Source organism: Mastomys coucha, unplaced genomic scaffold (genome assembly GCF_008632895.1).
Source record: "Mastomys coucha isolate ucsf_1 unplaced genomic scaffold, UCSF_Mcou_1 pScaffold5, whole genome shotgun sequence".
Classification (NCBI taxonomy): Eukaryota; Metazoa; Chordata; class Mammalia; order Rodentia; family Muridae; genus Mastomys; species Mastomys coucha.
This window is the reverse complement of record NW_022196911.1, coordinates 48621772-48644816: the sequence shown is the minus strand read 5'-3', so window position 1 is coordinate 48644816 and position 23045 is coordinate 48621772. Positions and strand designations below refer to the sequence as shown.

General features: G+C 41.9%; 1 protein-coding gene across 4 annotated transcripts in view; it reads right to left on the bottom strand.

Annotated features, from left to right (window-relative positions):
- Positions 1–23045, bottom strand: part of Kif3a (kinesin family member 3A) — a 33333-nt gene that overhangs the window by 1701 nt on the left and 8587 nt on the right. For 2 of the 4 annotated variants that reach the window (XM_031351633.1, XM_031351635.1), the window contains exons 3-17: positions 21079–21223; positions 20883–20967; positions 20279–20384; positions 16733–16872; positions 16034–16231; positions 15597–15771; positions 13083–13178; positions 9637–9645; positions 6658–6814; positions 6068–6248; positions 5751–5861; positions 5165–5290; positions 2045–2098; positions 1695–1763; positions 1220–1344 (exon numbers count right to left, since the gene is read on the bottom strand). In XM_031351633.1, the coding sequence (XP_031207493.1) occupies positions 1220–1344; positions 1695–1763; positions 2045–2098; positions 5165–5290; positions 5751–5861; positions 6068–6248; positions 6658–6814; positions 9637–9645; positions 13083–13178; positions 15597–15771; positions 16034–16231; positions 16733–16872; positions 20279–20384; positions 20883–20967; positions 21079–21223 (1777 nt within the window). Of the gene's footprint in view, positions 1–1219; positions 1345–1694; positions 1764–2044; positions 2099–5164; positions 5291–5750; positions 5862–6067; positions 6249–6657; positions 6815–9636; positions 9646–11637; positions 11710–13082; positions 13179–15596; positions 15772–16033; positions 16232–16732; positions 16873–20278; positions 20385–20882; positions 20968–21078; positions 21224–23045 lie in introns of all 4 variants that reach the window. The other 2 variants (XM_031351636.1, XM_031351634.1) reach the window with 2 other exon arrangements.

Here is a 23045-nt window from a genome sequence, read left to right as displayed (position 1 = left end):
GGATCCCTCTCTTAAAAGGCAATAGCACAGCAACAATGGGGCCTCTGCTCTCACACTAACAAGGGACAGAACCACTCTCCCAGCTTGCTCCATTGCCCTCCTCTGCCTGTCTCTCTGTGAGGTTGGTCAACCGCCTCATTCTGATTTGCCCATCTTTTTTTTAGTACCATCTTCCTAATAACAGGCGAGCTCAGAGGAAAGCATCTAGCAGCAGAAGAGCAGCTGTAGAGATGGTGAGATGCTCAAGGGCATTTGTTACTCTTCCAGAGACCCGAGTTCACATCCCAGCGCCCACATGGTAGCTCTTGACCAACCATTCCAGGGGATCTGACACCTGGTGCACATATACACATGCAGGAAAAACGATCATCTACAGATAAAATAATATTTATATATTTTTAAAGATTCCATGTGTAGATTCAGTTGTTCATCATCAATATGTTATAAAGTGCAAAAATCTTGTATATTTTAGCAGGCAGCTGATTCCTTCCAGCCCTAGTTTAATGACTCCAATTTTTTTAGTATTACATTTAAAGGCTATGGAACACCAATTAACCACCCTATATATAAAACAAAAGTCTTGTAATTGGTTCTAAGCTCATTGTAGGAACACAAGGAGCATGAGCCCCAAGCCAGGTTTCCCTCTGAGCTTATGTGACAAGCACACACTGCACAACATCAAAATTGGTGCTAGAGTCACACACACTTCTCTAGAGATCTAGGAAATCAGTGTCCTTGAGGCAATGTCTACCATCAGAAACACTGGCCAGCTAAATACAGTCTTTTGAGAGTCAAACTAGGCAAATTAATTGGCATTTAAGTAGGAGAATCCATGTACACATTTCAACCCGGAACAAGAGAGTAGGAAATAACAGGACCGGCAGAAGCTAGTTCTGTTCCTCTCTGGACACAAGTCTGAAAGACTGCCATTCTTTCTCTCGTTTGAGACAGGGTGCCTGGCTGTCTTGAAATGTGCTATGCAGATGAGGCTGGTCTGGAGCTCAGATCTTCAGGCCTCTGTCTCCTAAGTCGTGGGTTAAAGGTGTTTGCCACCATAACTGTCCCAGAGTGCAATTCTTTATCTCTATTTTGCTGATCCAATTGTAACTGCATACAGAACATAATTTCAAACTATGTGCCATGTTAACTAACGTGTGACTGCCTCTGAGTGTATCTGAACCTCCCACCTCAACATTGGCACCCCAGGACTCTGGCTCACCTTCGCCCCGTCTTTGGCCTTGCTTTCCCCTTGGAGGTCCGTGGCCTCTCTAACTTCATCAGAGACTGACGCAGACTCTCTTCTGTATAGGCGAGGTATACGTGGGAAAGGTCTACTTCAAATGGCTACAAGAAACACACGGAAGGCAAGTTAAACCAGATTTGGGGAAGATTTAAACACGTAGGGCACTAGGCAGAAGAACCGCTAAAGACAAAATCAAATAACCTTAAAGGTGCCTTCTATCCCAATATGTAAACTGTACACAAAGCTCGGGAATTAGAGGTGAAAAGTGGTGAAGAGGGCGCACCAGAGTGGTAGCAGGCCATGCTTGTGGAAGGAGAGGAAAGGCGACTTTGCTGAGTGCTGGAGAGCAGGCCTGTCCTAGCGGGCCCCACCCCAGAGCCTCTACTCACAAGCCAGAAGCCATGCAATGCCCCCATCCTATAAAGGCAGAGGCAGTGTTTAAGTTTCTTACGTCTCTCTCCTTCTTGTCAGGGACTGGAGTTTGTTTCCTCATGTTATTTCCTGTGTAGGCCACACATTTCTCAAAAAAGGAAAAGAGACACATCTGAATTAATCCTGTGACCTGGGGAGGGTGCTGTGAGATGCCCTGATGGCTCACTAGCAAACACAATGCTTATCCTGGAGCACCAAGGAGCCCCAGGTCTAACCTTTTCACAAATGCTCTCCACATTGCTGTGAATCAGAAAGATATCCTATCTGGTGCACTGAGTTCCCATCTGCTCCATCCTGTACCCGCTTCCTCCCACAGCAGCCAGCACACTCTCCATGCTGTAATGTCACCAAGTGTGAAGGAATACTCACTAGCTGCCATTCTCCTATGTCTTCATTCCAGTGGACGTAGTTTTCAATCATTTCCTTCAAACAGAGTACAAGCCTACTTTTAGTTAACAGTTAAGGCACTAAAAAATATTGATAGATCTGTGTGTATAAAAAAGCCACATAGCCATGTGTGATGTCTTCCTATTTCTATGACTGCATCTTGCTCAAAAAAATCCCTTTACTTCCTCATGCCTTGAACTAAGTAAGCTCCATTAAAGGCCTTGCATTTTAGCACTACTGTGTAACGCACATGATGGGGTAGAGACATGCCACGGTGCTTATGTGGAAGTCAGAGAACAACTCTATGAGTCAGTGCTCTCTTTTTATATCTTTATGTGAGTTCTGGGCATCAACCACAGGTCACCAAGTTTATATAATGAGCCTTTACTTTCTGAACCATCTCCCTGGCACATTAGACCTACACTTTCTTTTTTTTTTTTAAGATTTATTTTATTTATTTTATATGTATGAGTACACTGTAGCTGTACAGATGGCCATGAGCCATCATATATGTGGCTGCTGGGAATTGGACTCAGGACCTCTGCCGGCCCTCCTTGCTCCGGCCCCGCTTGCTCCAGCCCCGCTTGCTCCAGCCCTGCTCGCTCTAGCATAATTCACTGTACTTGTCTTCAAATGCACCAGAAGAGGGCATCAGATCATATCATGGGTGGTTGTGAGCCACCATGTGGTTGTTGGGATCCGAACTCAGGACCTTCAGAAGAGCAGTCAGTGCTCTTACCTGCTGAGCCATCTCACCAGCCCTACACCTATACTTTCAATGTTAAGTGAAAAAAGTTGTTTCTAATACATTTTGTACTGCATTTTTGGTTTTGTTTTGAGAAAGGGTTTCTCTGTGTAACAGCCCAGGCTGTCCTGGAACTCACTCTGGAAACCAGGCTGGCCTGGAACTCAGAGATCCACCTGCACCTACCTCCCAAGTGCTGGCAATAAAGGTGTGCACTATTGCTACCCAGCCTGCATCAAGAATTTAAAAAATATATACTCCTTGGGCTGGAGAGCTGGCTCAATGGTTAAGAGCAATTGCTCTTGCAGAGGACCTAGGTTCAGTTCCCAGCACCTACATGGTGGTTCACAATAGTGTGGCTCACACCTCTAATTCCAGGGGCATCTGATACCTCATCTCTGTGGGCACTAGTCACTAGTCATCCACACAATACACATATATACATACAGACAAAATATCCATATACATAAAATAAAAATAAATAAGTAGGAACAAGTAAATACAATTCTTAGGAACATATGCACATTCTATTCAACTATGGAAAAACAAAAAGCTAAAGTTGGGATCCCAGGAATCAGAAGGACAGACAGGCTAGGCTGGAAGAGGCAAAGAAATAGGAAGGCTGGAAAAGCATCTGGCTAGAAACAGGTTACAGTCTAGATTTCAGCTCTGATTTTAGGTAATGAGTTAATGGAACTAGGGCATCCTGAAGTGTCCCAGAAACCCAGGACTGATTCTGGATACTTGGAGTCAAAGGGGAAAATTTCAGACAAATTTCTCATAGCTACACTGAGATTCACAACATTAAAAAGAAAAAAAAAAACAACCCACACATTAAAGTATATTAAGATATACTAGAAGGTAGGCTGGAGAGACGGCTCCAGGGGTTAAGCGTGCCCACTACTTTTGCAAACAACTGTGGCTCAGTTCTCAGCACCCACATCTAGCAGCTCACAACCTCCTGTGACTCCAGTTATAGGGAACCCAATACACTTTCCTAGACTCTATGCACAAACCCATATTCTCATATAAACAAAATAAAAACAAAATAAAAATTTTGCTAAGAAAAATTTAAGATTTATGTTGACAATAACAATTACTACATATTTGAAAATGATTTTTGGACCTGGGCAGTGGTAGCGCATGCCTTTAATCCCAGCACTTGGGAGGCAGAGGCAGGTGGATTTCTGAGTTGGAGGCCAGCCTGGTCTACAGAGTGAGTTCCAGGATAGCCAGGGCTACACAGAGAAACCCTGTCTCGAAAAACTAAAAAAAAAAAAAAAAAAAAATTGATGATGTCTGGTTATACAAGGAAGTAATAAATTTAGTGTTGTTCAACTGCATACATACATACAGATGATTAGAATGGGCAATTTCATGTTGTCTACTTACACAGTAAAAGAGAAAGAGAGAAGAGAGGAGAGAGAAGAGAGAGGAGAAAGGCAGTGGGCAGAGTACATTCATCAGGGAGAGGGCACCAGTACATTCTGCTTACTTTTTTTTTATTTGAAAGTTATTTAGGTATGGATTTTGTATATTTGGTTGTGTCTGTGAACTACATGCCTGATCTCCTGGGACTGGAATTATAGATGGTTGGTTATGTGTGGATGCTGGGAATTGAACCTGGGTTCTCTGGAAGAGCAAGCAACCAGTGCTCTTAACTACTGAGCCACCTCTCAAGCTTCCTCTCTACTTGCTAATAAAGCATGCTAATGACCTAGTAGGTCTGTCACCTCCTTGAGCATGCATTACATGAACCAAGGTCCTTCCAATGGGCTGACATATTCTTAGATACTTAGATATTCAAAAAGATAGTTACATTCTAAAGAAAATGAACATCTTTTATGTTGGCTAGTCTTATCAACTTGACACACACTAGAGTTATCTGCAAGAAAGGAATCTCAGCTGAGAAAATGCCTCCATAAGAACTATCTGTGGGCATGTTCTCAGTGATTGATGGGTGAGGGTTCGGCCCATGTGGGCAGTGCCCTACATAGGCAGGTAGTCCAGGGTTCTTTAAGAAAGCAGGCTGAGCAAGGCATGAGGAGCAAGCTATTAAGTAGCACCCTTCCATGACCTCTGCATCAGTTCCTGTGTCCAGCTTCCTGCCCTGCTTGAGTTCTATCTTGATTCCCTTCAATGATAAACAGTAAAATGGAAGTATAAGCCAAGTCAATGCTTTCCTCCCCAAGTTGCTTTGGTCACAGTGTTCAATCATAGCTACAGCAACCCTAAACAAGACACTTTTACGTGACAGAATTAGTTCAAGCAAACTTTACAGAGGGTAGCTGGAACGTAAACACTCAACATCTTAGTTATAATAGCTTATCTCCAGCCTTCACTAGTGACCTGCTCACCTGGTAATCCTGAGGTATGAAGTTATCAATGATGAGCATCTGAAGTCGAAGCTCACGGCTGAGCTGCCGAATGTTCTCCAGGAGACCTTCAATTTCTCTCTGATGCTCTTGCTGGAGGTCAGCCATCTAGCAGAGAACCCACGACAGTGTAAAGTAAACAAGACCTGAAGCACAATGCACCTAGCCCAGGACGCTAGTCTATGAGGCCCAATAAAAACTGGCCCAGTTCAGACAGACTGACGCCATCATTGACACCATCATTGTCTACTTCAGATCACTTATAGCTGGGGGGAGAAGGGGAGTGTATGGGAGCTTATTAAGTAAAATTTAAAATACACAGAAAGAAGTGCTTTAAAACTATAAGCACACAAAGCCAGGGTGGGGTGGCACATGCCTTTAGTCCCAGTAGAGGCAGATGGATCTCTGAGTTCAAGGCCAGCTTAGTCTACAGAGTGAGTTCTAGAACAGCCAAGGTTACACACACACAAAAAAAAACCTGTCTCAAAAAAACAACAAAAACCAAACCAAACAGCAGGCACACATTAAGCCTCTAAACAGCGTTATGGACAATCTTTAAGACATCAACCTCTGACTTTGCAGCCATCAGCATGGTCCAGACTTTCTTTAATTTCTTCGTCTTTCCTTGTGCCTCCTCTTGCAGACTGGTATACTTTTCTTCGATGTCCAAGCGTTCTTGCTATGATAAAAACAAGTTAACTTCAGAATAATTTCCTTAAGTCTAAACTCAGTGTGACAAATGATCTAGACATCTGGCAACTACTGTCTTCGAGATGATCCGCAATTTGCTTTCCATTTCATTTTTGGTGTTTAGAACAAGCATTTCATTTTGGTATCCTGGAAAAGGTGAGCATGCTGCACACACCACACTCAACACGGAGTCACCTCTTTTTCCTCTAGCTCTTTCCGAAGCTGCTCAGCTCTTCGCCGCCGCTCCTCCAGCTCCACGTTGGACTCCTCGAGAAGCTTCTCCTGCTCCTCCGCCTTGGCCAGCAAGTCTACGCCGCCCACGATCACCTTCTTCTCCAAGGCAGACAGCTTCTCCAGCAAAGACTGATGCTCTTGCCTATCATTAAAAGAACATCCTAAAGCTTTGGCATCTGCTGTTCTAGTCTCACTGCCCCAATTTAAGTGGGACTGAAGGTATATGCTTAGAGAAATCCAGTCATGTGCTCTCTCTCCAAGCCATACCACTACATGGCATTAACCCATCACCTAAGGTATGATTCACATTGGCCAATATTTTCTCCTACACACAGAATAAATGATCAGAAAGATCCAAGTCTTAGAAATAGATCAGATTCAATGGACCCATCCACCCTAAAAACAGCTATGCTGGAGATGAAAATCAAGCTTTTGGCTGTTTTTTAATTGGTTGACTTTCCTGATACAGAATCGTGTGAAGAATCCTGGAGCCCGCAGTCATGAGACTGCGACCGTGAGCCCGCCCGGCCCCGACTCTCCACCATACTCACTGTGCTTTCAGAAGGTCCTTCTCCCGTCTCTCCAGTTCAGCTCTAGCCTTGTTTCTTTCTTCTTCTTCCATGTCAAGTTTGGTTTCCAGTGCTTTTCTTTCCTCATCAATTTTCGCTTGCATTTCCACCATCTTATCTGGGGAAACTTTCTTTTTACCTATTTGAGTCATGTAATTGCAGCAGTCACTAAAATCAGTTGGTGCTTCAGACATAAGAGTCAGCTTAGTATAGCCATGCCTATGCTCAGTCATCAACAGAGAATGTTAAACTGCCGCTTCTACTTAGTAGTTCCTACAACTTTTTAATTCATTAATAAATTCAAACTGTTGTCCAACTGTGTGTGATATGTAGGAGAAAAGGAAGAGGAACAAAATAGATGAGCAGAAAGCAGGGAAAGAAGATTAACAGGAAAGCCAAATAAAAAGCAAAGCCTGTGGGCCCCCAAATAGCACACAGAAGCTAAAAGGGAAAATGATTCTTCAATCACTTTCAAGCTCGAGCTGTAAGATACTAATTTAAGGCAGACATGTCACACTGGTAAGCTGCCCTGATAAATCATAAATGAGCCACCAAAGTAACTTACTAGATGTCAAACTAGATCCTCAGAGTCCCTAACTCAAATCAAACATGCCAAGTATGAAGTCAGCAGGCTACGAGCTGGTAAGCTGAAAAGTAGCCTCCAACGGACAGCAACGTACTAATATGTGCAGACAGATGCAGCCTGCTCACATCAAGTTCACCAGGGAACCTCAACATCATCAAGTTACATGAAAAAATAACAGAGAGAGAACAAGCACCACCTTAATGGTTCTGAAACTGAGCAAATGACAATTCATTTGTGGTTGATGCAAGTTCTTAGAAATGTGTTCCTTCAGAACAACAAGCATTTCATAGAACCGTCAGGCCTCAGGCGCTCCTGAAAGCTTGTCATTCTCTACTTCCTTCTCAAGGGACAAGGACAGAGGATTATAAACTATGCCCCAACTCCAGCTCCTCCTGCTGAGAAGGAAAAGGAACTGAAAACCAATTATGAGGAGACTGCAGATCTGAGTAGACTCTTGCAGGAGCCGTGAAAGGCAGGATCGTGCAGAGGCCTTGTCAACTCTTAAGACAAAATCACATTAGGAACTTAAGAGTTGAACAGCATCCTTCCTTCTTTAGAACCAAAGTCTAAAGCAAAATCTAAGCACAAAACCAAAGAGGAGCTAAGAGCTGTGATCCAGGCGGCTGGTGTGGTGTGATTCACTGCACTCCGTGCTGGAGGTGGCCTGGGCCTAATGGCACAGCCATCTACCTTGAACCTTCAGACTTATGCTGTACAGAACAGTTTTCACAAACAATTGAATTCCTATTCCCAATGAACTCTGTGAAAAGACTTTCTATCTGCAATAACTTATTAAAAATTTGAGAAAAAAAAAGTCTAAGTTCAGGTTTACAGGAAGTACATACACATTAAACATGTAACTTCCACCTCAGGGTTACAAACATCTAGAGAAAAATGGCAAATACATTAAAACAAAAATAGCATGGGTAGAAGGCATGGGTACTAATTGTGGAGATGAATGTGCAGATCAATATGTGAATGTAATTTTGGACTCATAGTGTTTTTGTTTTGCTAATAGTTATAAACAGCTCCAAAAACCCATCAGGAGGCAGTAATACAAATCAGGGTTGCAGAGAAAAATGTATAAATGCTGTCTGTTGCTGAGGTGGTCGCCTTACATAGTGATCCCTTTGAACCCATGCTTTAAATGCAAGTGTCTCACTGTGCTCAGGAGATTTCATGAACATTATGCACACAGCTAGGGTCAGTTCAAAGGTCCACACATTCAAGTCCCATGTGGCTCTAGCCAGAATCATGGTGACAAATCACATTATTTTTTTCAAGTAACACTTTAAGCTAAATTTGACTGTGTAAAAATTTGGTGACCAAGAGTAACTTTTACACAGATCTTGAAGGAATGAATTTGTATCCCGTGCTTCCCTAGATACAAGCCTTAGCCTCCAGTGGCCTGCTTTCCACTGGGGGATGCTATGAGGAGCCTGAAGTGGTCTGCCTTCTGGGCCCTCACTGAGCACTTTGACCCCTCCAATGGCATATGCTTCTGAAGAGATTATTTTTATTTATGTATATGAGTACACTGTAGCTGTCTTCAAACACACCAGAAGAGTGCATCAGATCTCATTACAGATGGCTGTGAGCTACCATGTGGTTGCTGGGAATTGAACTCAGGACCTCTGGAAGAGCGGTCAGTACTCTTAACTGCTAAGCCATCACTCCAGCCCCCTGAAGAGATTTTTTAAAGGAGATGGGGGTGTAGCTCAGTGCTTGGCCACCATGTCCAAAGCCCTGGGTTCATTCCCGGGACCACACACACAGTTTCACCAATCAAATCAATAAAGAAACAAAACAAAACAAAACAAAACAGCAACCACAAAACCTCCAGAGGGTTTGGAAAACCCCAACCTCAGAAACTTTTCTAGTTCTCACTGATAAAATTTAGCACAAAAAGTTCAAGTAAATAAATCTAAAAAGGCACGCTGAGAGTATACCAAAGTATTTAGCTAAGTCAAAGACAAGTAGTGAGCCTTCCAGTGCTTGGTCTGTCAGGTGCCACTGAAGTGAAGGTGACCTGGTGGGGTAGGCAGGGGTGGAGCTGCAGTAAGCGACAACTCGACTAATATCATGTGTGTCACAAGTACCCATGGCGTAGGCAACAAGAACTGACTCTTGGCCTTCAAAAAAGGAAGAAAATGCCTGGCTGTCAAATCAGGTACCTGCACATTTTCAAAAATTGACTTAATAGATCTTTAAGGATTTAAAGGGAAAGGTTTTTAAAATAGCTAAAATGGAACTGTTTTTAAAAGACAGATACTTACCTTGTAAAAATTATTAAAATAAAAAAGTCAAGTACTTAAATCAAAGGTCTTGAGAAAATGAGTAAGTGCACAGGTGAAGTGCCAGCCAATCACACCAACCTGCTTGATCTTGCAAAGAAGCGGTAAGCGAGTCGCAGACAGGAAGCATGTGCACAGAGATGAGGAGGGAAGAAAGGAAAACATTATTTCCTTTGTACAACAGAGAAAACCGTGTAACAGCATTCATTTAGCATGAGCACAGACACGAATCAAATAATCAAAACTGAAATAGAGCCGACAGAAAAAGAAAGCATGTTCCATAAGACAAGCACGAATGCTAGACTCAGTTCACCCTGTGGTTCCCGCGCAATCTCAGGTGCCCATAGTGCCCCCTGCAGGTGGTACCGCTCAGAGCATGTGCTTATGCTGATGGGTTACAGACATGGAATTGGGAACATGCTAAGACCTGGAAAATATCTAGAAGGGCAAATGAAGTCAATTTTTAAAATCACTAAATTAAGAGTAACAAAGTTGTCATTATCCATTTTAAAAATTTCCCAATTCAATGTTTTTTTTCTTATATATATATATATATATAAAAACCCATTACAGGTGTCCCCCATTTAAAGAAAATCTACCAGGTAGACCTGAAGCAACAAAATAGATAAACTAATTTACAGTAGTTTATACTGATCATGTGACTAACAAAAGGGTAAATGAATTTTAAAAGCAATCAGTTCATAATATTCTTATTTTTCCAACTTGATTTGTAAGCAGCTCTAATTATGGAAAATGAAGTGCACCTGTATGTAGCAAACTCACATTCAGCCTCTGGGTAGATTGTTCTGGGTAATTAAATAATGACTAGAGAAGTAAATGACAACTGATGATTCAAGCAAGGGACATTGAGCGGCCACTTGTATTTTTTAATGGGAGGGGACATATACACAGGTTACACACAGCATCCACATGCTGGGACAATCGTCTCTCCACTCCCCAACACACCCATGTTACAACAACAGAAAGTAAATGTTAAGTATGCAAACAGCAATTAAAGCTTCCTGAATTGGAAAAAAAAGGTCCCGAATTGAATAAGGTACAACTCATTTCACAACCTACTTTCATGTACTACTCTCTAAGAATGCTAAGTTTTAGAACAGAACATTAGAGAACGATGCTTCCTGCTCAGACACTTTTCTGTCACTTCACAGTTTATATACAAACTGTGCTTCTGTGTGCTGTCTGGACAATGCCGTGATCTTATGTTAGCAGCAGCGAGGTCAGCTGTTCGGGCAGCGTGCTTCAGCACTGTCACAGACACACTGTCTTGAGACCCTGCGGTGTCCCCTAGCAGAGCTAAAGCAACGGTTTCTGTCATTAGTCTGGAGCAGCTAAGGATACAGATAATGCTTTAAGAGACAGCAAGCTGCGAGCGAGCTGGGGGAAGCAAGTGTCGCTCCCATTTTCTTCTGAAAGTAGAAATAGACAAATTAAATAATGCTTTTCAACTTAATGGTTTACAAAAAAAAATCTACATCTGAAGTAAGTCTAGACAGAGTTTATGAACTCTGTGTGACTGAGTTTTCTAATCACATCTCACAAGAGTCTTAAAATAGACCTGGTAACGTTAGCAGGGGGAGCCATCCAGTTGGGATGCAACGCTGCTCAGTCTTCTCTCTCTGCCTCAGGCTTCACACATCTCTTTATTTGGAGTGTGTATGGTTTGTTACAATGGGTGCTGCTGCACCAACAAACTTTAATTTGTGCTTGTAGAGAGTCGAGATTTGTTGTCCGTTTCTCTTACACTGACCAGAATTTAAAGTGTATAATGAGGCATAAAAAAGAATCCTGAGAATTATTCTTTCACACAGCTTACTAGCTCTCATTACATTATCTCAGCGGCAAAAGCATGATTCTCTCTTCCACTGTCTCAAACATAGGCTCTGGCCTATGTTTCACAGTTAACTGAAGCCATGGCAGGGTGGGGAATCACATGCTTGTTCCACTGGGAGCCCAACATGGACCAGTCATGACAGGAAGTGGGGCAGCATCTCCCAAATGAAGCCCATGAGTGATGGAGAAGCCAGAGCTCTGTTAGAGAAGGTGAGGGCCGCCACTCACGAGGCAAGAACTCATCCAGGGGCTTCTCTATGACAGAACATGTGGAGTCTGAGCTACTGCTGCTGCTACTGCCTGGAAGACAAAGAAACGAGCCCACGGCAAGCAGAGAGAGGAACAAGATTGAACGAGTACACAGAGAAACCCTGAGTCCTGCAGGAGGGACTAACTCAGAGGACACTAAAGCTTCGCACTCAAGCGCGACTCACTCCAGCTTGTAACTAGGTAGGCCTGCCACTGAACTTTCCACACAAAGCCATGCATTTCTTTAAAGATCTGCAGCAGTGGCAAACCCCACTACTCATCTAAAACATAATTATTCAGAGGGTTGAAATGACAAAAAAGTCACTTGGCAAGTCTATTTAAGCTGCTAAGAGAAACAGCCTTAAACTGTAAAGACACACAATTCACATTATAAAAATAAGCTGTTCATCATAGACAACACTGTCTCCAATTCCCCACCGCCCCTCAAGACATCAGGCTATCAGGCTTTAGATACTTATGTTTAAAGCTTCAGGGTATAATTGACAAGGCTCACTAAAAAAACGTAAGGCTTCTCAGCATACATTACTTTAAAATATCTTAACATATTAAACAGTGGCATTTTTTTCTATGTAAAATTTACTTTTAGTAAGTCTACTATCTGCTTTCAGGTTAGAAAATAAACTAGATATAAAGTCAGGGACAGCTGACAGCTTTTGCAAAAGGACCAACAGCCAGGCCACATGCTTTAGTGTGAAAGAGCCAGAGACCACAAGTAAACAGATGAGCATGGCTGCTCTGAAACACTTTATTTACAAAAGCAGGTTCTGCATGGATTTGCCCAGCACACTGTAGTCTACCCTACAATGGTGCTTTTTCTGTGTTTTGATTGTACAGAATCTTCAGTTTTGACTTGGGATTCCGCATCAAGCAGTGAGGGTCTGTTTTCAACAGGACTGGCTAAAACTATGACTGCACAGCAGCCTGCAGTAACTGAGGAGAGGGCTGGGTCTGAATGAGGCAGGGACATCCTTTTCTACATGCCACCTGTAGCCTCAGCACCACAGGGTTAAAAGGTGACACACAGTTCACAAAAAAAGGAATTCAACAAAAACTTGTAATCCTCACTCAAATATAGCTCTGGCATACAGTTTTTAACAATTCTCATCACTTGAAAAGAAATCCTACATTGTCCTAATCTCAAAAGCAGACAGGTAGCTAACAAAGATGTAAAACTGCCCCACAGTATGTCTACCACCACAGAGTTTTACAACTTAAAATTTTACAATTGATGATATGGCCAGAAGATAAACAAAGTTTACAAGGTTAACCGCATGAAGCATGTAGCATGCACTCCCTGCGGAAACCACTACCTCAATTAAAAACAGCAAATAAAAAGTGGGCACTTCATCATCAGGGAGCAGCTCTAGCCAGTTCCAACTGGTTAGAACACTAGCAGAACTTACCCCTTCTCTTTTTCCTTTTTTCTCCATCTTCTCCAAGTTCACCCTCCTCGTCATCCTCCTCTGACCCACTGATGTCAGAGCCTGACACTTCTTCCCCTTGGACAGAAATTTAACAATGACTTTTAGTCTGTTACCAAGTCATTATTGGCTACTTAGAAAATGCCTATATCTGTTCTCTTCATTAAGTTTTTGTTGCACCAAATACAAACTGAAGATCCATTTAAATGTTCTGGATAGTGTATTTGCTGTTTAAACTTAGAGATAGGAAGGGCAGGTGGAGACTGCAGGATTCCTGCTTGCTGACAAGCTAGCCTAGCCGCCTTGGTGAATTCCAGGCCAGTGAGAGATCCTGTCTTCCCAGTCCCACCAAGAGGAACAACACCTGTACTGTCCTCATCTCTAAGCCTGTACACATGCACAGATCACATGCAACCACATACACTATGTACACAGAAATTTTATTTTACTTTGTTAGAAAAAAAGAAAAAAAATTTTTTTTGAGACAGGGTTTCTCTGTGTAGCCTTGGCTGTCCTGGAACTCACTCTGTAGACCAGGCTGGCCTCGAACTCAGAAATCCACCTGCTTCTGACTCCCAAGCACTGGGATTAAAGGCGTGCACTACCACCGCCCAGCAGAAAAAAATTTTTGAGACAGGATCTCATTATGTAGCTGACTGGCCTGGGACTCACAGCACTCTGCCTGCATCTGTCTCCAGAGTGCTGGGATTAAAGGTGTGTACTGTACCTTCGGGCTAGTGAGATGGCTCAGTGGGTAAGAGCACTGATTGCTCTTCCAAAGGTCCTGAATTCAAATCCCAGCAACCACATGATGGCTAACAACCACCTGTAATGAGATCTGATGCCCTCTTCTGGTGTGTACTTATTTATAATAATAAATCTATAGGCTGGAGCAAGCAGGGACTGAGTGAGCAGGAGCGACCAGAGCAAGTGGGGTTGGCCAGAGTGAGCAGAGGTCCTAATTCAATTCCCAACAACTTCATGAAGGCTCACAATCATCTGTACAGCTACAATGTACTATATACATAAAAGAAATAAATCTTTAAAGGTATGTACCTTCATGCCTAGCTAAAAATTTTATTTTTACAGTCCCGAAAGAAAAGTTAAAATCTGACCCACTGTGAGTACAGCTTTAAACACACACAAGGATCATGAACTAGCACTTGCTTTTTAAAATTGTGACCTGAAGAGCTGGAGAGATGGCTCAGCGGGTAAAAGTACTGACTGCTCTTAATTCCCAGCAACCACATGGTGGCTCACAACCATCTGTAATGGGATCTTATGCCCTCTTCTGGTGTGTCTGAAGACAGCTCCAGTGTACTCATACACATAAAATAAACTTAAAAACATACTTTTTAAAAAATTAAAAAAAAAAATTGTGATCATTTGGGAGAACATTTTCTCTTGTTTTCTGCTTAAGATTCATATCTTTGTTTTGAATTTTATGCCTATGGGTGCTTACATACTGTGTAAGCCACAGTGTGGGTACTAGAAATAGAATGCAGATCCTGTAGAAGAGCAGCTAGTGCTCTTAGTCACTGAGCCATCTCTCCAACCCTGACATTTATGTTTTTAAAGAGTTCCAGTCTTTGGGAGCTGTCAGAAAGACTGCCAGGGGATTAAGGCTAGCCTGTGCTACTGAGTCAGGAGAACAAATAGTCATAAACTGTCACTTCACACAGGTTCTCACTATGAGGGAAAATGGTAAAGTCTGGCTAGTCTTCGGGTTGGTGAGTGGTTCTGAATCAGCATTTTCTGGGCTCAGTAACAAGACTCTGGTGTGAATAATGCCACACATGGGCAGATGGAAGCTCTCTGTACTATATGAACTTCCTTAAACCTCAAATAATTTTAAAATAAATTTATAAAATTATTATTTTAATGCTTTTGCCTATATTTTATTGTTTATGATCATTCTATTAACTAGATCATAAAGACAAGAGCACAGGGTCAGAAGGACACAATAAAGTGAAGCCTGTCACAAACAATGATTGTCATCATGACTGCCTTTGGATATACACGCCCAGCACCATCTGCACAAGGACTTGAACATGTGTGTATCCAATGTGCACAGTCACACCATTGACACAAACCAAGAGGTGCAGCAACTCACACCGAATAGAGGAATAGATATACAAAACAGTGTAGAAGCAGGATGGAATCCTAGTGACTTAAGCTAGAGAGAAATCCAGCCCCAAAGCCCTTACACTGTGAACAAGCTGAACACAGATGCACAAATAATGCACAATTTTTTTCCTTATGTGGGGTGCCTAGAAGAGTCAAATGTCAACTTTTATTATGTATATTTTATCTATAAAGATGTGAAAAATAAATGAATCATCAAAATAAAGGCATGTGCTCAGCACTAACTAGGGAGTGAAGTATCTCAGAAACAAACTGGCTATTAAAGCTACCTAGTGTAAAAAAAAAAAGCTATTAAAAAAAAAAAGCTATTAAAAAGCTATTAAAGCTACAGTAATCTTTGTGAGTAGTTACCTTCCTCAAGCTTTTTCTTCAGCTCTTCTATTTCTTTCTGAAACTGGCGAAGCAGAGCATCCTTTGGATCTTCATTTATTCTAGCTTTGTTTTTAATGTTCTTGGCGCGGTTGGCATACCGCAAGGTACTGATGGTTTCATCATAATTATAATCTGCTGGCCCAATATTTGCACACTGTTGAATTAGAAATGTAAATCATTCTACACTTCTAACACCACCGTTACCAAAACATACTTGAAGCACACATGCAGTATGGCCTTCTTTACATTGGTATCAATCATATAGGCATGGAAATGATACAAGCATGGGCAATTATACAGTACATTACACAAGGAAGAGGGACTGATCTGTGAAGTGCTCCTCACGTCAATTACAGGCACTAATTAGAATCTTAACTCTGCTGTCTGTGAACTAACTGCCGTGACTGCCATCTTACCATCATGGTTTTTGAGTTCCCTCCTAAGGAATCCTGCAGGAGACGGGTCAGTTTAGAGTTCCGATACGGCACATGAGTGCTTTTTCCATCCACCAAGGCAGAAATAACATTGCCCAGGGTGGACAATGAAAGGTTGATTTTGGTAGCTTCCTTGAGGCGCTGTCCTGTGGCTCCAGTTTTTGCTTGTCTTTCTGATCCCTAGCAATAAACAGACCAAAAAATGGGCTAATTTTTTTAAATCAAATTTTTAAAAATTGTGCTTTTTTTCTAGTCTGTTTTTTTTTAAAGTAATTTAAAGTATCTCATATGACATTTGAAATTCACTTCAAAATAAAAAGGGAAGAAAAAGTGAGTAAGAATAGACAAAAAGAGCCGGGCAGTGGTGGCGCATGCTTTAATCCCAGCACTTGGGATGCAGAGGCAGGCGGATTTCTGAGTTCGAGGCCAGCCTGGTTTACAGAGTGAGTTCCAGGATAGCCAGGGCTACACAGAGAAACCCTGTCTCAAAAAACCAAAAAAAAAGAATAGACAAAAAAGGCCTGTCCAGGAGCTGACAGATGTTGATGGTGGGTGATATTATGACACTTTCAGATATCCCATAATAAAAAGCACTTTGAAAAATCATGTAACCATTCCTCTGAGTTAATTTTCATTAACAGGCAAAGTTCCCAGAGAACTTAGGTAGCGGCCGGTACTTACAGCGAGATCCACCAGGTGGAGCTTCCCCATCCTGACGTGCATGTTTCCATCCACGCCTTTCTCGCTGCACTCTATAGTAATGGTAAAGATGGCATGGGATCGGGAGCTGTGCTCGTTCATATTAGTCGCACCAACAGAACCTTTAACAAAGGAAAGAACCTTTAAGATTTTAACACAATGCCTTCATGTTTACTTTGCTTAGACAGGGTGTGCTCTAGCCCAAGCTATCCTTAAACTTTGGTCTCCTATCTTTACCTCTTGACTACCACCATGCTTACTTTATGCAGTGCTGGGAGTTGAACATGGGCTTTATGTGTGCTAAGTAAGTACTTTAGCAACTGAGCTATCCTCAGCTCTGAGAGGGCTAATTAACTAATTTAATACCCAGAACATTTAAAGTGCTTGGCCTCATCACAGTCAAAGCCACTGGCTATATCCAACTATTAACCACAGTCTGTGTTTAGCCGTTGTATACATCTTTTATAATTCACACTATTACCAAAGAATCTATAATGTACTCACATTATAACATAATCACAGCATAAAATTCTGTACTTCACTCCAAAATACTACTATTGAAAGATTGTATCTATCTATGAAACTGAACATAGTGGTGTCTACTTGGGAGGCTAAGGCAGGAGGGCATATCAACTCAGGTGACCCAGGCTGCCTCAGCAACATAGCAAGACCTCCTCTCTTGGAAAAAAAGAAAAGATTACACCACAAAAACAAACAAACAAATACACTCCACGTATTAACAACAACAACAACAAAACCCTGCTGATGACTCAACCTTCCTTAGAGAATTATGTTTGGGACTCCAAACTACAGAGTGACTTGCACACACACATCAGGTGTTGCAGGGAGAATCAGCGCAACACTGCTTGAAACAGTATCAGGAAGACCCAGTACAAGGCTGTCAATCTACTGTGGGAGAGCTAAGTTACTAAACAGCCACTGAAAACATGAGGTGGATCCACATCCATTAACATCAAAAGATGCCAACATGACAGGAACTTTTTACAACACTAAGATTGTGCAAATGCCTGGAATCCCAGCCCTCAGGAGGTAGAAACAGGTGCATCTCTGTAAACCTGCTTCATCTACATATCAAGTTCCAGGTCAAACAGGGGCTACATGTGAGACTGTGTCTAAAAACAAAAACAAACCTTTTAACACATGCTAAAACAGGATAGAGGTCCATTCTTGTAATCCTAGTATATGGGAGACTGAGGCAGGAAGATTATAAGTTTGAGGCCATCCTGGGCAAGATAGCTCTGCCTAGCCTAAAACTCCTATGTAGTCAAGACTGGCTTCAAACTCAAAGGTCCACCTGCCTCTATCTCCTAAACACTTAGATTAAAGGTATAAGCCAATTATACCTGGTAAAATGTTTCTTCTTTAGAAGAAAAATCTAAAACAATTACTAAAAAGTGAAAATGTTATTTAATTTTGCTTTTCTTATCCTGGGCGGTGGTTGCACACGCCTTTAATCCCAGCACTTGGGAGGCAGAGGCAGGCGGATTTCTGAGTTCGAGGCCGGCCTGGTCTACAGAGTGAGTTCCAGGACAGCCAGGGCTATACAGAGAAACCCTGTCTCCAAAAACCAAAAAAAAATTTTTTTTTGCTTTTCTTTTCTTTCTTTCTTTTTTTTTTTTTTTTTTTTTTTTTTTTTTTTTTTTTTTTTTTTTTGTTTTTTTGAGACAGGGTTTCTCTGTGTAGCTCTGGCTGTCCTGGAACTCACTCTGTAGACCAGGCTGGCCTCGAACTCAGAAATCCGCCTGTCTCTGTCTCTCAAGTGCTGGGATTAAAGGTGTGAGCCACCACTGCCTGGCTTTGCTTTTCTTTTCAACAGAAGTGAAGCAGTATATATTATGGGTAATTCAGACTAAGGGCCTAGGTTCGGGGCTGGAGAGATGGCTCAGTGGTTAAGAGCACTGACTGCTCTTCAGAAGGTTCTGAGTTCAAATCCCAGCAACCACATGGTGGCTTACAACCATCCTTAATGAGATCAGACAACCTCTTCTGGTGTGTCTGAAACTACAGCATACTTACAAATAATAAATAAATAGATCTAAAAAAAAAAAAAAAGAGCCTAGGTTCACTCACTCACCCTACCACTTGGCAATTACATGACCTTAGAGGTAGTGTTTAAACTATGTCTTGCTCTCCCAAATCGCCATGGACTCCAGTGAAGACTAAGCGATCATTCCCATAAAGCACACAGAAGTACCTCCTACTCACTAAGTGTTCAATCAAAATGTTACCAAAACTTTAACTTGCCCAGTAGTGGTGATAATGGTGTATGCCTTTAATCCCAGCATTCACAAGCAGAGGCAGGCAGATCTCTGAGTTTGAGGCCAGTCCAGTCTACACAGTGAGTTCTAGGACAGCCAGGACTACACAGAGATACCTGTCTTGAAAAAAACAAAACAAAGCCAAAAAAAAAAAAAAAAAAGATGATTTTAACTAGCAAAACTGTTTCAAAGACTGGCACTATTAAGAGACTGGAGAGCTGGTCTTGGTGGTACATGTGTTTAATACCAGCAGGTGGGAGGTAAAGGCAGGAGGACTTCTGTAAGTATGAGGCCAACCAAACAGCCACAGATATATAGAGAAAGCCTGTCTCAAACAAACAAAGAGGCTGGAGAGATTACTCTGCAGTTACAGAGTGTTGACTGTTCTTCCAGCAGACTTGGGTTTGGTTCCCAGAACCCACATGACTGATCACAATTGTCTGTAACTCCAATTCCAGGAGATCTGATGCCCTCCTCTGGCCTTTGTGGACATTGCATACATGTGGTGCACTTACATACACGCAGGCAAAACATTCATACACATAAAATAAATTTTTTTTTAAAAAGATTGGTACTATCTGGGCAGTGGTGACGCATGCCTTAATTCCAGCACTTGGGAGGCAGAGGCAGGCAGATTTCTGAGTTCAAGGCAACCTGGTTTACAGAGTAAGTTCTAGGATAGCCAGGGCTACACAGAGATACCCTATCTCAAAAAAAAAAAAAAAAAAAAAAAAAAAAAAAAAAAAAACAAAACAAAACAAACAAACAAACAAAAAGAATGGTACTAATGAAAATAAACTTCAGTCAGCATGAAAACCAACCTGTGCTACTGTTCATTCAGATTATTCCCTAGATAGTAATAAAATGAGTGGATCTAAAACAAAAAAAATTGCCAGGCAGTGGTGGTACATGCCTTTAATTCCAGCACTCGGAAGCAGAGGCAGGTGGATCTAGGTGAGTTCAAGACCTGCCTGGTCTACAGAGCAAGTTCCAAAGTACCCTGTCTCAAAAAAAAGAAACAAAACCAAACCAATAACTAAGAATAATAAAATAAAAGACTAAAACTTTAAACTCTATAGGGCAAAAGCCATCTTATCTGCTTCTTGACCAGCACTCAGAAGGGCACCCCATCACAGTAACACAGCACACTCTTGACCAGCACTCAGATGGGCACCCCATTACAGTAACACAGCACACTCTTGACCAGCACTCAGAAGGGCACCCCATCACAGTAACACAGCAGACTTACGGTTTTTGTGGCCTAGTGTCATGATTCTATCCATGTCGTCAGCGTTGTTGACTACATACGCTGATAAATCTTTGATATATACTCCCACATCAGGCCTTTCTTTAACCTAAAATACAAAAGACATGCCTAAGACTTTAGTTTATAACGGTAAGTGTTCCAGTTACTCAGAGTATCCACTGTTACACATGGGAATGAACTAGGTAGGGTATGAACCACATTTGCACTCACGGAGGTAATAAGGCATAAGAACATAAAAGGGAATTCTGCACACAAAATTATTTGTAATGGGGCCATGAAGAAAATACAAGACAGTCTAAGAAAATAGTTCATGGTTCTCTCCTTCCACCATGTGGTCTCAGGGTCAGTGGCAAGCCCCTTTACCTGCTGAGCACTTGGGAATGTATTCCGGGACAAGCTAGTGAAAGGAACAGGGTATCTATCAAAGTTCTCGCCTGACTCGGCAGCCATGCTTTGGTGACTTATGTTCAAATGGGTCTGCACTGACATATGCAGAGGTTTTTAAAAGCACCTTTTGTAGAAAAAGAACCTTAATTTGACAGGCACTCTATACCGATTTTTATTTTAACTCTAATTCCATCCTTACCTCCAACCTCTGTGTCTGATCTTTACCCAAAAGGTCTCGAACTTCTTCATTATATATCTCCAAGTATGACACTCGAACCAAAAACCTGTAAGGACAATGGTGGAACAATCAGTATCTGAAATGTGGTTATAATTTCCATGCCTCTAGGTCTTTCCAGTCGGAACCTCTCAATATTAGGAAACGGAAGCACTCTCACCTTGTGTCGCCCTCTGCTTTTGCGATGTGACCAAATATGTGAGCAAATGAGTTGGGGATGACCCCTCTTAGCCCCGGCACTGCACGAACACCTTCCATGGTGAAAGTCTTGCCTGTCCCAGTCTGTCCATATGCAAAGATGGTCCCTGAGAATGGTGCAGACCATCTGTTACTTCCAGAGTCTGATGACTCTTAAAATTAAGCCTTTTGACACTGTTATGTAACATATTCCCTGAATTAAAACTTCATTCTACATCTGGGCACAATGGTGTACATCTATAATCTCAGCAGTAGAAAGGAAGAGGTGGGAGGTCACTGCAAGTGTGAGAGTAGCCTGGGCTATATGGGGACATTCCAGGGCAGCCTGGGCTACATAATAAGACTCTATCTTTAAAAAATTAAACAAAAAAATATTCTAGTATATGTTTGACCTTTAATATCAACATGTACAATAGGTGTTATGCCAAATAAGCAAAGTACTGTTGAAGTACCATGATCAATAAAATACTCCTAACAATCTTTATAAAGTATCCTAAACACCAAATGCAAAATTCTTGCACATCTGGGCATGGTGAAAGGCAAATGTTTTCTGGGATTTTGAGGCCAGACTTGTCTACTAAACAAGTTGCAGACTGGCCAGGCTTACACAGTGAAATCCTGTCTCAAAAAAAAAAAAAGAAAGAAAGAAAGAAAGAAAGAAAGAAAGAAAGAAAGAAAGAAAGAAAGAAAAGAGAAAGAAAGGAAAAGAAAGAAGTGAAGAGAAAAAAATTCATATTGCAGTCAATTCTAAGAAATTAAGCTGGAGGGGGTCATTAAATTGGAGGCAGTAAAACAGCAGAAAACTGCTGCGGGACATCGGAGCAGGGGTATCTGAGTCCATCCTGGGACTCTTTAGCCATTGACCTTAGATTAACTTCCAAGAGATAAAACAAGAGTAAGATACATGACTTGTTCCACCATCAACAGTAGGGATCAAATGAAGCTATTGACATCAAATAATCAACACATACCTGGTTGAGAATATCAGTAAAATGGTATTTTCTTCTTTTTAATCCTAAAACAATTCACTATTTTAAAAGAAACTGTCAACAGGCAGTGGTGGTGCACGCCTTTAACCCCAGCACTTGGGAGGCGGAGGTAGGTAGACTTCTGAGTTCGAGGCCAGCCTGGGCTACAGAGTGAGTTCCAGGACAGCCAGGACTACACAGAGAAACCCTGTCTCAGACAAAACCCCAAACCAAACCAAACCAAACAAACAAAAAAGAAAGAAACTGTCTGAAGTAACAGTTGTGAAATACTCTTAACTAGAAAAGTAGTAATTATTATAGACAACTGGTTATGACTAACACTTCTTACAATGTACCTACCCATTTAACAAGTATTCCCACATATACCTAAACATGACATGGGACCAGGCACCAAGGACAAAGTGACAAATAGGGCGAATACAAACTCTGGAGAAACAAATCTAGACAGAAGTATGGACATAAACCAGGCAGGGGGTGGCTGAGAAGAAAGAAGAGAGGTTAGGAAAGAAGAGAGGTCAGAGGTGAGCTTACACTAAGATTCAAAAGGTGCAAGAACCAGAAGGTGGCGAGAAGAACGGAGGTAGACTCCTAGGAACTGGAACAGCCAGGATGGGAGAAAGAGATGGAAACTGAGGATGGACCCACAGAGAGCAGAGAGACTCACAGGACCCTGATCACACCAGCTCACAGTGAAGACAGCTTGACCGTCCTGTCAGAGCTGCAGCCTCCAGATCACTGTGGCTTTGAGTGCCAGGATGCTGTGGGGACACAGTGAGTTAGAGAGCTGGAGCAGTTGGCCAGGACTCTGCAGAATGAACCGGAATGTGGATGACAGGTTCTAAGAGATGATGTTATGGCCATCCCAGCAATCAGCTTCAATGCATTTGGCTCTGATGGGGACATCCTCACTGAAGATGCTCTGCATACACAACACTGGGTT